Below are 17,229 nucleotides of genomic sequence, written 5' to 3'. Positions count from 1 at the left end.
GAGGAGTTTTGTGTATGTCCACATGAAAGTAATTCAGTGTTTCCAGTTAGTTCCATTCTTAATCAGGGACCACAGAACTAAAGCTTGAGGAAACACTGCTGTTGCTGATACAAAGTCTTCTACCCTGCTTACAGAGGGAACTGCAAACATACCTATGCCAATGTCTAAACTGCAAGAGAAAGAAGCTCTGACATAGGCTTTTAAAAGTGTTTATTGATGGTTATTAGATGGAATGATGGCGCAATAGTGCAAACCACTGTGCAATTGGGAGAACACCCTCCCTTCCCAGCTTTCACATTTACTTTATTATACAGGAGACATGGAATAAGGATTAAATACAAAATGGGTCAGTATGCTGCATTTACCACACTCCATTGGGCTTTGGACAGATCACTGTTCCCTCAGTGCATTTCAGTTCAGAGCTACATCGAAGCAGGGAGTGGCTGCTACATTCTGTCCAGCTCTACTAGCAAGACAGTTGGAACCAGCAATCTTTTTCATTTGCATACATATCCTCAGCCTGAAAAACCTAGCACTTGACTCACTCAGTTTCTGTACTTTGTTTCATAAAGTATAGAAAATACCAGATGTTCACAAGCCACACGTAATATTTACTGATACACTACAAGTGAGCTTTAAGAGTACTACTTCGGAAGCAAGATTTCTGCTAATACTCATCTATCTTGCTAGCTTGTAAACTTAGGTGCCCAATTCCTCATTTTTGTGTGATTTTCTCCCTAGAAGCTTCTAAAAACAATTAGGAGCAAGCAGCTAAACATTGTATTTCTAGTGCTTGAAAGTCAGCATTGGAAGATATTTATTTGTCCAATAATAAGCCACCAGCTAGTTTCTCTAAGGAAGTTGTATTGTTAGATTGTAAGTCAAAGAACATCCTGTCCTCAAATGATGCATTTTGGAAAAGAACCACCCCAACCACTCTCAGAAAATTAAACTACACAGTCACGAGTCTCAAGGCTAAACTGACCAGCACGCAGTGGTTCCAACTATCATCCATACGTACTTCTCCTTGCCTTTCAATCTGTAACATCATCTTTCTCTTCAAGAGAATCTAGAACCACAGCCACTTGGAGACTAATAAAACCATGGGGCAGATACTGGAGACTTTAGAAACTGCTGCATTAAGGTAATGTGAATTGGTGTTGTGCCCTCTTTGAATGTCATTCTTATTCCACTCCAACAAAGTTACTTATACATATAAAATGTTAAAGTTGTGCCACTTGTCAAAAACAAGACATCTCCAATTATTGATCACACTTCAGCATACAGTTGGGACAGGGAATAAATACATTACAGAAAGCAAAATCACAAGATTTTAGTTACATAAAAATATAAACTGATAAATACTGTCTCCATGGTTCACTAATTCCAAATACTAGTTATCTGCACATTAGTTGCTAATATCTATTACTAGAAGTAGTTCCAGCTTGTGCTCTCTCAGGATGGTCAATTCATTTCCAAGACTAGTCAGCCTGTTCGCTCTGAGGGAAGAAAATCTCAGCAATGAGACTAGGTTCCATGTGAAACTTTCATTTTGCTGTCTGCCAGATAATGAATCCTATGATTATAGAAGCCACAGCAAGACCAAGAGTCAGGATACAGATCTTCTTACGGGATTTCTTCTAATAAAAGAAGAAAAAAAAAGCCACTGACACCAGGAACAGATGACAAGAAGAAAAAGCAAGTCTACCAGTTAGCGACATTAACTTTGCAAACTAGAGCACTTGATACTCATACTTATTCAAGAGAAGTAACCAGTGTAGTCAGAACACTTTTACATGTTCCTTAAACTGCATGATCCTACAGATAAATGTTTTTAGTTTTAGGAGCACAGTGGTCTAAGAGATGCAGTTCAGTCAAAATATGAAAAGTTTTGCTTCTCTGAAGGAAAATGCAAGCTTTACTTCAAGTTGGCTGCAAAAGGAGAACTTGACAACACCTACCACATGCTTTTCATCCTAACTGACAACACCATGGCTTCAAAGGAAAGCCAAACATCTCTAGCTATTTAGATTTTCCAGGTAAGACTAATAAAACTGCTAAGCAGTTCTCTGATACAATCTCCCCTTGGCCACTTGGGTTTGGTTTGGAAATAGCACTGCATTTCTACAGTTTAAATGATTTAATATATATTTACTGTACTTGGATTTTACAGCTTTGATCACTTTATTCATCATAGGAAACTAAAGTCTGTCCATATACACCAAATATTTTTAACTTGGTATCTAAGGATTTGAGGATAGTTATATATAACCACTTCCTTCTCCATCCAGAAAACCACATCCAATACATGTCCAATAGCTCCCAAACTTAGATGTCAAAACTTTGTAAAGGAAACCATGGAGAGAGAGAGAATACTACTAAATACTGCCAGATGGTAAAAGCTACTTTCCCTCCCTTGTGCTAAATAGCACTGGAGTTTTATTGCCTTCTAGTACCTCCCAACTTAAAAAATTGGACTCTTTCAAGCTGTTATCTTCTGTGGAAGCCTGAAGTCCCAGCAGCAAAACTCTGTATAGGACTGACTGAAGCAGAACCCTTATTCCTTCACAGAACCTGGACCTACAGAGACAATAATGATGAAAGGAAGCTACAGAAAACATTGAGTATGATACACAAAGGAGATTTAAGTAGCAGTGAGAACCACTGCAAGAGATTTGATGGGAGAGGGAGGACAGACTACAGGATAGAAACTCAGCAGTTAGAAGGGTTCCAGTGACGGGATTTGCAGCAGTTTCCCGAGTCTGGGCAAGGATTTTCGCACTTCAGTGTCTTGGCTAATATGTTTACAAGATGGATAAAACATGAGAATTTGTTCTTGTTTAACTGTTCTACTAACTCCTGAGAACAGCAAAGACAACTAAACACTTAAACTTGCTGAGCACACCTATGTGAAAAAACAGACTGACTCTATATCCTCTGAAGTAGAAGGCTAATTTCAATACTATGTTTTTCACTCAAGTCAAAAACACTGCTGCTTTATCTACTCTTTGCAGCACAATTCTGAGTGAGTGTCAGCTTGCACAAGCTGTTTTTAATAACTTGTTTGGTGTGCTACAGTCCTCTGTATGTGTCTTGTTATGCCTGTTCCATTATTGCTCAACTGTATGTTGACAATAATGCAAGCATACAGAATTTACCTGATAATAGGCAGCTCTCTGTAACTGCTCACTGGCTCTTTCCACATGGACTTCTGCACTTTCCACATTTGCCTCTATGCTATCTATGGAAAAATAAGAGAACTCATTGTAAAATATTTCAGAGCTTCAGTGGTTAAAAAAAATCAGAAATACAATACTTTTTATACAAAATACTGGAAAATTTAATCTATGCAGGCAAAACATGTAATTGAACTAAGAAGAAACTTCCTGTTATACAAACACACTTACCAATCATATCTCCCTGGTCATGAATCATCATGGCTAAATCCTTAAATATCTGATTGACATCCAAAATGTCTGCCTGAAGACAACAGTTTAACAAGTTATAACAAACATTGGTTACAATTTTTCTAATCCTTGTTCTTAGTACCTCTTCTGACCATTGCTCAAAGTGTCAGAATAGATAGTCATTCACTGTCTGGTGACTTGATGCTACCGTCTATGAAATTTGGGATTAACACAGGAGCCTACAATATTCCTACTACCAAATATTTGTTTCATCACACTAGCAACTAGCACAGTATGGAATTGAGATGAACATTGTATCATGAGTTGCTCCTACCATCTCTGAAGGACCACCAGTCAATACCAAAGGAAAATAATACCTAGTCTCCTTCAACAGGAGCAGGGAGATTATCTTGGCATCAATCCTCTCTACAAGGAACTCTGTTCCTCCACCTTCAGATCTCCTCAGCCCATCCCATTAGTTAGCATTGCACGACTTCTTTGGTTTATCTCCCAATACTGTTAACTGTGCAGGATCTACTGGTCACCTCTAATTGCCTGATTGCTGTTTCTCTTTCTTTAATGAGTTCAAGGTCCTGTTCAGTTATTGCCACATCTTCTTCCTGAGATTGCATTTGATTCCAATCTTCACCACTGGAAAGAGATGGAAAGAAAGTATGACTCCTTCTCTGAGTATAGGTACCTCCACACTCCATTTATAGCAAAGCACCAGTGAGTTAAAGTTGAAGAGTTTCCTACAGAACAACCGCTAGGTTCCTGGCCCTGCAACTGTATACAGAGACAGGACTGATTTGTGACAGCGGTTACAAATTGGAACAATTGGGAAAAAAAAAGGGACAGATCAGGAAAAGTGAAGAAACTGGAAAGGAGTTACATGTATAGAATACTCTCTTCTAGGATGTGTCAGTTATCTATAGCATTATAGAAGAAACTTTATTTCAGTTCTGCTTTTTTTTTTTTTTTTTTTTTTTTTGATACCTGTACCTTCCTTCCCTCTCACTATCCCCCAAAAGGGAGAAATCAGGGTGAAAGTTTTGATAGAGAGTAGCCTGCAAGCACAACATTATCAGAACAAAAGAACACCTGACAAGCATCTTGATTCAAAGATTCTCACTTTCTATTTGGCATTTGGAGATAATTGTTTTAGTATTTTATTAGTCTAGTAAGAACTTCAAATTAAATCACACACAAAAAGAGATGTTAAAACCAAGTAACTCTGCATCCCAGTCTACCTCTCTCCTGATGAGCTGGTACTTTGTAACTGCTGCACAAGTTACACCAATTATAGTGAAGGCTGCACCTATAATAAAGGCCATGTGTATGTTCAGCATAGAAAGTTCTTCAAGGGCAACATCTCCCTCTTCTCAACACAGAGAACTGTGCTGGAAAGCACTGTAACATTCCAGTGTTAGGTATACAACACTAAACAGTAAGTTTTAAAGTCTCAAAATGCCAAAAGAAATGAAGACAAACTACATGACTAGGTCAGAGACAGCTGACCATTCCAGCAATTCAGCTCTGAGATGACAGCAGGGTTTTCAGATATTTAATGCAGAAGTTTCTGACATGTAGCACACAAGAATGACTTTGAATGTGGAGCAGCTGCTGCATGCCACTATCTCTCACGGAGCTAAGAGCTTGTGCATGAACAGGTACCTGTCTGGTTCCCCCTGCTTTAGTATGCAAGGCCTTCAAACTCATCACACCATCTGTATAACTGAACAACCTGGGGTTTTCACTCCTGACTCAGGATGTGAAAGCACAGGGCTAATGAAGGGGATGCACACCAAGCAGCTGATCAGATGAAATGCTGCTTGCAGACGGAAGATGTATAGACAAGACATGTAAGCTAGGTCTCTTGATTTAGAAAGTTAAAGGATTTATACAGATAGGGCCAACATATTTCGTCCCAGTTTTCTCAAACATACATACAGCAGAAACTGACACAGTAATCGCAGATATGGAGTGTCTTGAGTTCTCTTTACCACACTGTAGAGCTGATATAACATTTTACAAACCCATCGACTATGCAACTATCTGACAGGTGACAGTAATGCCGTCTTCTTGTGCATATTCTAGTATTAATTTGCCAGTGCATAGTATCCAGGACTTCTGAATTTAAGGCAGCCTCATCCACTACTCTGTAATAGCTCCAACTAGGCTGCTAGAGAATACCCAAACCCATGAAATAAATATACAGCTCTTTGTGGAACGAGTCACAGTGACAGAAATCCTGTCTGGTAATCTTGTGCTCACAGTCCAGAAAACCAGGAGCTTCCAACTGCCACATACTAGGGTCTCTACTACTCCCCTCAGTGCAGCAATCACACAATCTATGTTTAAGGAGGATAAAATACTGTCATATGCAGTTAATTTTTTACATTGTATATTACAAGTACTGTAATAATTGCATTTCAGATCTTTCTGCTTTGCATTCAGCTAGTAGAGCCTTGCCCAAGTTACAATAACATATCTCACCACAAAAACTTCAGTTATGTGTAGTTAAAAGTAAACCATCAAGAGTACCAGAAGCTGTTACCTATCAAATGAAACAAGCTGTTCTTCTCTGAACCGCTCATCAGCCTGGAAGAGATAAATGAGTTATTAGTCTTGCAGACTACCAGGACCACTCTCAAAATCAACAGGAGTATCTTGAAGACAAAGGCATATACTGTCCAAAGAGTTCTTTGAGAATGCCACTATCACTTCAACATTCAGATCTTACTTAGGTTAATTAAGGTTAGATTTAGATTCATCTTTAGATTAATTTTCAGATTCAGATTGTCTCTGCAAATCAGAGGCAACTGAGCAATCAAAAGCAGCTAGGCTGTTTACTCAGATCAGCTGTCATTTGTCACTTCCTTTCTCAACATGTAGCAAAAAATTTAGATCATAATCCAATGGATAAATGCATTTCCTTGTAGAAATTAAGAATGCATACTTAACACAAAACCCCAAGGCAAGGGGAGGAAAATGCTTTCACTGGCTTTTTTTATTATGAATTCTTAGTAGCCACAGGGGTTTGTCAAAACATAATAGCTAGAAGGTTTGAACGTACATTGGAGATATTAGCAGGACAGAAGCTATAAGAAAATAAAGAAACATAGTGTGAGATTTAAGATATAATTTAAGGTGTGATAAGCTTCCAACTGACCTCTTACATTTTCTAGTCTAGGGCTGACGTCAAGCAACAAGCAGCCTGCAATACTTTGCTATTAACTATACTTGGACTCCCCATCTCATCCTCCACAACATTTGCAACTACCAGGATTCCTCCCCTCCTCTACTAACAATGACAACACACTGAAATGAGTGCCTACTTACAACATCTGGAATGACAAAACTAATGCACCGAGGCCTCATCTGCACTCAGTAACATGTCAGTAGACAGCTATGAAGTTGGCAGGTAAGTACAAGAACTCTCAAAAGACTTGTAGTTCGCTATATCAATACAAAATTCCTATAAATACTTACAGAGATACGGGAGCCAGCTCTCGCCCTTGCTACAGTCTCTTTTTCCTTCTCTGACACTCGCCTCTGTATTGCCTGGAAGTTATTTAAGGCCATGGAGAAGTCATTCATTAAACGTTCTTTCTGAAGCCTCTGTTGGCGCTAAAGAAATGAAACAAAAACAAGTGTTCAGATATTCCCATTCATGATAATGTAACTATCAGACTCTTAAAAAAACCCCATCATCATAATAACAACAACAATGAATGCTGGCATTCAAGTAACCTTTTGGTTCCAGCATTCTGGGACACTGGAGAGAACAAAAAGCCCACCATATTTTAATTTGTTGTAAAAAATGCTGTACACCTTGCCTATTGCAGAACGGTTTTGTGCAATAAGATTCTCTAATTTCAATCTAGTTTTAAGTCTGAAGTAGAGAGGACTTCTACATGATTACTTTTATTCAAATCACATTCCAGTAATCTACCATATTTAATGATATGCCTTTTGGATACCTACAATGCCTTTACCCTCCATTCCTCTACTTAGCCAACCTGGTAGTACTTAACTTTCTCTTGTCCTGATAAGACAACGCCCTTCACTCTCTTACAAATACAGGAAGCCCCACACTTCCAGAACTAATGACAACACCCATTACCCCAGTTTCACAGGCTGTCTCTCCCAGCTGTACCACACTACAAGCTTGCTGTTATTTGATCAGAGAATATCCTTAGTCCCGATAAACATTTCAGTTTTTCTTTTCTCCAAATACATTAGTTGTAATATTCCTTTTCATCCTCATTTTACAGTCTCAACTTATTTAGCCTCCACAGACCATCTCCTTTGGGTGTTGCGACATCTCAGTTATGGGAAACGAAGTTGTGAAAAAGCTTGTCCCAAGGACACTCAATACTCTGGTCAGTTCTTATGTTTTCCATTAGAGAGATTCCCAACAGCTGTCTCAAATTGCAGGCTTTCCAGTATTGCAATCCTTCAACAAGTTTCTATCAATTCAATAGCCATTTCAAGGAAATAAATATTTTCAATTAATTTTTTCTATAATAAGCCACTACAGCAGCCTCATAATACACTACAGCTTCCATTTGAGCCATCTGGAAGCAACAACCCTTCTGTCAGAGGAGATCCTCAGTGTGTTGATGTCAGCTCCTGCAGATTTTGATTGGACTGCTCCAATAGACTTCACTAGGCTTCAAAAGTCGCTGCTGCATTCAGCAAGATGCACATGACAGGATTTTGTTCACCAGAGGGAGATTAACTGAAAAATATTTGCTGAACAAACAGGAAAAATGTGGCCATGCTTACAACTGGCACATAAACCTTTAAATACAGAATTAGACTAAGACAACATCTGCTGACCCATATCCACAATCATCTCACAACAGTATCACAAAAGCAGATGTATCAATATTGTGGTAGTGATTTAAAGTAGTGCAAGAAACAGCAGAGGACTGTTGTTTCCCTTTCCCATAGGGCAGGGGAACTCAAAGGACTATTTGGCAAGACAAAGTCATTGCCTCACTATGTTTTGCTTTATTCAAATATGAGCAAGGTGAGTCAGCTTCCCCCCTGGCTAATAAATCACATGTAAGGGAAAGCTTTTTGGCATGATCACATTTCATACTGACATGCAGTTTGCTATGAGTTCTTATCCTAAAACACTGCCTCGCATTACCAGGCACTTTGTAAACAATATTATTTTTCAGAAGTTTACTCGGAAAAACAGAATTGCATCCTCAGCTATCCCCAAACATTTAGGGCTTCTTATCTCACACGAGTAAGTTTTATATCTATTTGCCACGGGGGAACATTGTTTTCCCAGTGCCACACAAGCAGCCGGGATGTAGCCAGTTTAATGTGTTCTGTACTTCAGCAACATTCTTCATTGCAAAAGGCTGCTGTCTTCTGCTGTGCCAATTCAAGCTTTGTGAGGTTGTGGTCTAAGCTAGTTTCATGAAATGAGTGATTTAGAAATACAACCAGAAAAATTCTGTGTGCCTACCTGTTCAGAAGCAGATAGAGGAAGTGGTAGAGACCCCAACTCCTTTAGATATTCATTGGTCTCTTTGGCAAGGCGGTTTGCAGAATGCTGTAGCTGTTGTCTGAAATAAAAGTTCAAAAGCAGTTACACAAGCTTCTACATAAAAAGCAGTCTCAGAGCATTTCAGTTTCCAAAATAATGACTAAGTAGGGGTTCTGAGATCACATATCTGTACGGTGGCTTTTTTTTTTTTACCCTAATGGAACAGAGATGTATTTTTAGCTTTTACCATCAACTTGACTCAGGACTATGTTTAAAAAAAAAAAGATTCAAAGAAGTTCTGTGCTGCCTGCTAACAAGTATAATTCAGTAGTTTTAAAAAGATATTTTTCTCCAGTGGCATAAGAGAGAGAAATTCAAGGGAGAGAGCGCTTTATTCAGTGAACATAATCACTCTTTTAGGGCAAATTCCTTGGGGTACCGATTGGTAACTAATTGTTCACTTGACAACTGCCAACTCCATTGGTTAAATGTACATTTGATAAAAGTACAGAGACTCAGAGAGATTAAATTCTTACATTTTTGTGAAAATTTGTGGTCAGAGAGGAATGATCCAGCTTCTACTTTGGGAAATGCACGGCTTTCCCTTGAGTTTTTATGTTTTCCAACAACGTTGCAACTCAAAGCTATTGTTGCAAAGGATCAAGTGCAGCAGCACCTTCATTAGTACCACAATACAGAAAGACATTAGTTACACTGAGCTTAATGTAAAGACATCACCTTGTACATCAAAGATGCAGTTTATTAGAAAGAATGCTAGTGCTTCACAGAGAACAGAACTGCAAGTTTTATTTTGCAGCCATATGCACAAAAACTGATACGGTAAACCAGGAAGACACAAAATACTAAACCATTACTTTTTTGGCATTCAGTGGATACAAGATGCTTAAATGAAAGTCACCTATTCTGCCCAATAGATACACAAATCAAACTATTCAGCCTGCATTATTGTATAAGTTGAACTGCAATATGTGAGCTGAATAAACCACCCATGCATTCTTCTATTAAATTTGAATGGCAGCTGACAATTTGTGGAGTGCAACCACTCTCACCTTGAAGAGGAGGACCATTTCTACAATGAAATTAAATGGAGACACATTTGTTTGGTCACCAGTGATTAGTTCTTTAATCTACCAATTAAATACAGGTCAAGTCAACTGAGCAGCTCAAGCAAACAAATTCCCTTCTCTCCCAACTGGGCTCTGATTTCATCCTTCAAATGTAGTATATGTAGCTATCACCACAAGTTATGAACTTAGCCAAAAATCAACTATTATAAAAAATGGGGAAGTTGCATATTCTGAGATTCAAGGTACAGTCACATGAAGAGATAATAGAAGAACTTACTTTCAAGTTTTCTTTTATGACTCCAGAAATTATTCTTCTTATAATTTGCTATTTATGCTTTACAAGTTTGTAGAAGACACACAGACATACAAACTCCCTGTTCAGTCTCTCTAGGAGTTGGTTTGGACTATGCCTGTTTAAATGTCTTCTATATTGTTCCCCACTGGCATACTATTCTTCTGAAATTACACGTGTCATTTTGGCTGCCATATAAGATTGCTAATCTTTCTAGTGCCTAAATCCATCTGTACTACAAGCTACTTCTTCATCAATTATGGGTCTTCCTTGCTGTTTTTCCTTATTGCTCTTATGTGAGGACCAAGTACCTGGTACAGCATTCATTTCTTCTAAACCACAAGTGAGGCTACTATGGCTAGTCCTCAGAGTACAGCTAATGCATGGCTGATGTATCACTACTCTTTTGAAATAAACTATACCATTTCCAACCATTCCTATCCAGCAGTTTTGAATGGCTTCTCCAGAGTCCTGCAGAAATACCTTAATTCATCCAGTAAACTACTTAAGGCAGCTAGTCATTTTTGGTTTGTAGGACTGTATTAAATTTATCTAATAAAGCATCTCCCCAAAGCAAGTAACAAGTAACCCAGTTCCTCTAAGAGTACAGACAGAAATGAAAGAGAACCTATATAAATATTAGCTCATTTAATACTTACAAGTTCTCCTGAAGCTTGCTGGAATCCTGCTTGGTTCCCAGCTGGCTCATCAAATTCTTTATTTGAGCAGCTGAAGATAAAGAGATCACAAGATGCATTAATAAGACAAGTTCCAGGGTATTTTATTCCTTCTTGAATATATTCTTCTAGCTTTCCCCCAGAAGATTTCTCTCAATGTTTGACTTAAGCTGGTAAGACAAGACTTACATTCTTTGCTTTAAATGCAAAGTGTATTTTAAACATTCCCATTTAGACATCATCTAGCCTAACAGACTAACTTTCAGGTAAGAAAGCAACAGTGAGGCATACCTACTCTGAAGACAAGTCTGTGGAGCTAAAAGCTCATGCACTCCTCTTCCTCAGCCTTTTTAGAACAACTAACATAGCTGTTTGTCTACCAGGCTTGCTAGTTCTGTATTTCAGGCTATCACTGCTGCAGAACAACTTTACTACGCTGTGTTGCCACTTTTATATATTCTAAAGTTACTTAAATTATTAGTACTCTTTTAAAAAAACAAAATAAGAAAAAGCCAAGGGTTGCTGTGAATTAAAAAAAAAAAAATCTGAATTTTTCTACTCATGATAGCCCAAACCTTTTGCAATACTGGCACAAGCAATCTTTCAAGAACAGCAGATAGCAATGGTGCACTTCATGGGTAGCTTGCATCAATTTGAAATCATGATGTAGCAAGAAGAAATATTCTAGCCCTCTTTCTCCCCTCATCTCCCATGTTCTTCCACTATTTTCCTTGTGTAGGCAGTGATGATCATGCAACCACACAATAAATATCAAACCATTAACCTACCTGGAAACCAAGTACCATCTTCTCTCCCTACTCCCTTTACCTTAGAAGATTATTTTTTTGACAGATCAACAAGCTGATCCACTTTATTCTGCAGCTGCACAATTTTTAGCATTACTAAAGATGCCGGGCACACCACTTATGACAGCAGCACAAAGTTGGATTGGCTCAAATTGATCATGAAATCATATGCTATCCCATCAAACATTGAGAGAGGCAAGACCAAGAAGGATCAACTTAGTATAGTTCTATAGGCAGCTGAATTGAGTTGAAATACCCCATAAGTTTAACAAGAGCTACTTCCAATTCAGTGACATCCTACTGGTCTAACTTCTGCTTTCAGCCTGGAGGAAGCCACTTCAGTTGATTAAATGTGTTGCTGAAGAAACATCAGATTCCTACAATGGCCACTTCTTTTAAAGTGATGTCCAATGGCTTATGACAATGGCAGCTCAGCTAAGACTGCAACATGATTTAATCAGTAATTAGGCAAGTATTCTAGCTTTGGCATCCAGCAAGAGTGTTCTCCCTGAGAATTCTAGACTTCTATTAGCTCACAGAGTGAGGAGTTGTTTAGCAACTCCTTGTACGCTGAGCTGAACATGGCTTCTAGCAAGCAAGACTGCACATGCTTCACAGCTCTGTCAGCCACAGGAAGCTCAGAAAAGTTCATAGTCAAGTTAAACTGACAAATGGCACACGGACTATACTCTGTGTGCAGATATCAAGGATTTTGCATATGGCATTTGTGCTATAACATCTAGATACTCTGTGATGTATTTTTCCTTCTCCACTGGGGGAAATTCTTGTGCGAGTCCCATTTCCACGCCAGGCAATGTGCTTTTTGCCCTGGTCTGAGCCATGTTCAGCAATTTGCTGTGCTTAGTTTATCTCAGCCAAGAGCAACACAGAGAGTCTACACAAAATGAGAGCAAAGTGTCTGGGAGGCCAAAGGAAGGGGCTGGAGCTCTTTATTCTTTGGATAATGGGTACACATATCAACACAGAGAGCCCCCTCAGTCAACAGCTTTCAGTCTCCAAACCCTTTCAATTTTAGGCCGTAAAGCCTTCCACATACTGACTATTTTCCACTTAAGATTACTTAAAACATTTCAATCTCCGCTCTAGATGCTTAGATAATGTAACAGTCTTGCAAGCAACAGTTTTGCCAGCTCAGCTCACCAGTATTCTGTACGTTTTGTGTGAAATGCTAACTCTACAGAGTTTCTCAAAAGGGCTGAATAATAGTCAGCTGTGTCCACTGTTTGCCTGCTGTTTTCCCTATAGGGAATGAAAGGAGAAATGAAGACAGGCTTAAGGCTTCAATATCTCTTCTTCTCCTAGGCTTGAACAGAAAGCTTTTATAAAACTTCTAATAAAGTTAATTACCGTAATGTTAAGTCAGATGTTCTGTGTGTTCCCACCCACCTTGATAAAAACTGTAAGGCTATTTGTTTCATTTGAAATAGGCAGTGCACTGAGATAGGATGGCTGCTGGTCATGAGACAGTGGAAGCTTGTCCTGTGAGAAAGAGAAGCTGAACTACTTAGAAGGGGAGGCTCACAGAAGTCCCATGGAAAGGAGGGGGGGGGTATAAAGGGGAAAAAAAAGAAAAGAAAAGAAAAAACCAAACCCAGACAACCTGTGCTATGTGGTGAACTTAGAAGCAATTCAACTAGCAGCCATGCCTATACTATGAGGAAATGAACATGACTGAACAAAAGCAAAGCAGTTTCAGCAATATTAATAGCTTTGTATAATTGAATTGGAGAAGTCACCAACTTTCAGAGGAACAAACATGTTCAACTGACCTTGCCCCTTAAAAAATTGCATGGGTACTTACTTGGACAATTAATGCCTTTTTTAGCAAAGGCTGTATCCTTAGGAAGGGGTTATATCAAAGACTCTTTTGGAAGCAACTCATTTAGTAAGCAGTATTTCAGCAATCAATACTAGGATTTCAATGACCAGCTTACAATACCACTAACTTTCTCTAACAACAACCATATGACCAAGAAACTGCAACACCATTTATTTAACGGCAATCTGTTCAGCAGCAGAACGCTTCCCTGCAGAACTCTGCCAGCGCAGTTAAGAGGAAACAGGCAAGTTAACATCAGCCTTCAGAAATCTCTGCAACAGCAGCTTCTTCCTCCCAGACACCCTGCGCAAGGCGGGGTGACAACCTTTGGCTCCCTGCTTCCACTTCAGCACCTCACTGAAGGCACCTAAAAGCGAACCAGAAGCCGGGCTCTTGCCAGGGGCGACAGAGGGTTTCGGCTCCGCTGGGGAAGAGCGCAGCCTGGCAAAAGCGACATAAACACCGCACCGAGAGCCACAGGAGCACGAATTTCGCCCAGGCCAGCGGCGGCATGTAAGCTATTAATTACAGCGCACGGAGAAGGCAGCTCGGCTCCCGGCCGGCGTGCGTCCGCGGCCAGGGGGAGGCGAGGCCCCCACCCCCGGGAGGCCCTCGGTCCGCCCGGCACCGCCCTGGCGGAGGCTCTGCCGGCCCCGGGGTGGGGGGGCGGCTCCCGCGGGACCCCGAGGAGGGACCCCCCCCGCACCGCCGGCGAGGCGGCCGCCGCGCTTCGCGCTCCCCACGGGGCGCCGCCCGCCCGGGCCGGGTCGCCCCTTCCCTCCCGGGCCCGGGCGCACTCACTGTACTGCGCGATGCGCTGCACGTTGGTGCTGCATGTCTGGATGATGCCGCCGAAGTCCCGCGGCGGGGGCGTCGCCCCGGGGCGGTAGGGATCCAGCGGGCCGTACGACATGGCCGGGGCGTGAGGGAGGGAAGGAAGGAAGGAAGGAAGGAAGGAAGGAGCGCGGCTCCGCCGGGCCCAACTGACAGAGCCCCACCAGCCTCCGCGCATGCGCCGCCGCCCGGTGCTGCTGACGGAGCGCCCGCATATGCGCGAGGCGCGGCCGCCGGCGCCTGCGCGCTCGAGGGCCGGTGAGCCCGCCCGGTGCCATGGTAACGGGGCGCCCGGCGCGAGGCCCGGCCGGCCGCTGAGGAGGAGCCGCGGCTGTGGGTGCAGGGCTTGGGGCCGAGCTCCGGCACCGTCTGCTCGCTGTGAGGGAGGGTCGTCCCCGCCCCTGTCCCTGCCAGGGCCCGCAGTACCGCTTCGGGGGAGCCGAGTCGAGGAGCTGATCGTTTTTGTTAGAACAGGCCGCGTCCTGATCCGCCTCATCCTGCGGCCGAATGAATGCCAGAAGCCACCCCGGGGAAGCGGGGGAAGGTGTCACCGCAGGCGCGGGGAAAGGCGAGGCTGTTTGGGTCGTAACCTGTGCTTGCGTGAGTGCAACGCAAAACATGGTAGCCGACGTCTCAGGCCTCCTTCGACAAATCCTGCTGTAGCGCCTCTGAAAGGCAGTGAATGCTCTCAGCTTTCTAAAAGGCCTAGAATGAATAATTAGTCAATAAAGCAGTGGGAGAGTAATGGATAAGCGTTTAGAAGTAAAGCATACGTAACAATTTGCGATTAAAGTCTATCCCTTATCTTTCCGTTATTATAGAGCTGTCAAAGACAATTACGGGATTTTTTTCCACGTAATACTACTTTAAATTGCATCGCAAAACATGACACGCATATACTGGCTCCTGGGGAAATGCCTTTTTCAAGACAGCAGAGCAATTTAATTTAAATAATCGGTTGCATAATTTGTTTGGTCAGATAACTAATTTTAATCAAACCAACGCTGTAAAATTAGTTTCTTTTTTCCTGATTTAATTTCAGCTTAGAATATATAATGAACTAAATTCTAGGTGCTTTTGTAATGGCACCACTGGAGGGAATAATAACTGTTTTAAAAAATGCTTGTAGTCAACTGTCCTGGTTTCAGCTGGGATAGAGTTAATTGTCTTCCTAGTAGCTGGTACAGTGCTATGTTTTTGAGTTCGGTATGAGAAGAATGTTGATAACACACTGATGTTTTCAGTTGTTGCTAAGAAATGTTTAGTCTAAAGTCAAGGATTTTTCAGCTTCTGATGCCCAGCCAGCAAGAAAGCTGGAGGGGCACAAGAAGTTGGGAGGGGACACAGCCAGGACAGCTGACCCAAACTGGCCAAAGGGGTATTCCATACCACGTGACGTCACATCTAGTATAGAAACTGGGGGGAGTGGGGGGGGGGGGATAGCTGCTCGGGGACTAACTGGGCGTCGATTGGTGGGTGGTGAGCAATTGCATTGTGCATCACTTGCATATTCCAATCCCTTTATTATTACTATTGTCACTTTATTAGTGTTATCATTATTAGTTTCTTCTTTTCTGTTCTATTAAAATGTTCTTATCTCAACTCATGAGTTTTACTTTTTTTCCCAGTTCTCTCCTCCATCCCACTGCGGGCTGGGGAGAAGTGAGTGAGCAGCTGTGTGGTGCTTAGTTGCTGGCTGGGGTTAAACCACGACATCAACAAACAAAAACATTTGCACCAGTCCTGAAGATACTGAAGTGGTATTCACCCTGCTGGTATAAATAGCCCCATTACCTGAAAATACAGCCTTTGAAGAAGAAAATTGTTTCACTGCTAATGATGCCTTCCAATAAATTAACAAAGTTACTATGAAATTTATTACATAGGCAAGTCCATTTTTAAGGCTTTAGTCGAAGGCAAAATCCAATCGGTGACAAAAGAGTAGGTGTTCTCACTGGTTTCAGGTAGCAGGTGCTGACTGGGGGAAGTGGACATGTCAGCTTGCTGAAGCAATTCAGTTTTGATTTGGTCCAGTTTGGTATTTGATTTTGCATTTCAGTGTTTATTTGTTAGTGAAGCTGTTGGTGTGTCTGTTTCTGTCTGATAAGCACAATAAAAATGAGGTATTTTGATATAAAAAGTACAAATATTTCAACGTGGATTCACAGAGATTACAAAATAATCTCTTTAGCAATATCAGAATATAAACTAGGAGGAAAATAATTAGAAATATAAAAACTATAGAACCTTTTTAAATGCTGAAAACAATTTACGTTTTGAAATGATTAAAAAATTTGTAATATTTTTACACAGTTTCTCCACTTACCTCTTTTTGTTCAGCTAGTAATGCAATGCTAGCTTTCAAATCAAGAGTAAAGAAATATAAGTTAACATCCATTTCTGTTACCTACTGCAGAAGCTATAGTATTTTAAAGAAAGTACATCCAATCTTGAAATAAAAAATCTGAGGTCATGCCCTGTAAGAAGAAGTCAGTGTATGTATGATTAAAAGTAAGAGTGTAAATACTTCTTTGAGAAATGCCTGATACAGTAACAAATTTCTAATTGCAGAAGTGTCCACAATAGGTCAAAGTTATGGTAAATATAATGCAGGGCTATGGATGAAACCTGTATGTGCAATAGATATTTTTTCAGCTTTAAGCACATGAGCAGTTTGTTGAAGTCGGTTTGACGAATTATTTGCTTGAAACAGCAGGTAGGCAAATACTTGCAGGTTCTGAACTGTTAAAATACTTGTTCACGTTCAACAAATCTG

At 40.8% G+C, this 17,229-nt stretch overlaps 1 protein-coding gene across 3 annotated transcripts; it reads right to left on the bottom strand.

Moving 5' to 3' along the window:
* Positions 1-193: 193 nt before the first annotated feature.
* Positions 194-14,659, bottom strand: STX12 (syntaxin 12). 3 transcript variants are annotated; one of them, XM_030039443.1, is made up of 10 exons: positions 14,583-14,659; positions 14,421-14,550; positions 10,956-11,025; positions 8,896-8,995; positions 6,900-7,037; positions 5,965-6,008; positions 3,953-4,058; positions 3,408-3,480; positions 3,159-3,241; positions 194-1,640 (listed from the first exon to the last, which is right to left on the bottom strand). In XM_030039443.1, the coding sequence occupies exons 2-10, from the start codon at positions 14,530-14,532 to the stop codon at positions 1,548-1,550; spliced, it is 819 nt and encodes a 272-aa protein (XP_029895303.1). In that variant the 5' UTR covers positions 14,533-14,550; positions 14,583-14,659; the 3' UTR covers positions 194-1,547. The 3 variants fall into 3 exon arrangements, with proteins under 3 accessions (XP_029895303.1, XP_040985176.1, XP_029895302.1); XM_041129242.1 differs by adding an exon at positions 13,187-13,279 and having other exon boundaries at positions 14,421-14,652; XM_030039442.2 differs by having other exon boundaries at positions 14,421-14,652.
* Between the last annotated feature and the right edge of the window lie 2,570 nt (positions 14,660-17,229).

This window comes from Aquila chrysaetos, chromosome 16 (genome assembly GCF_900496995.4).
Source record: "Aquila chrysaetos chrysaetos chromosome 16, bAquChr1.4, whole genome shotgun sequence".
Lineage (NCBI taxonomy): Eukaryota > Metazoa > Chordata > Aves > Accipitriformes > Accipitridae > Aquila > Aquila chrysaetos.
This window is presented reverse-complemented; position numbering and strand designations above follow the sequence as displayed.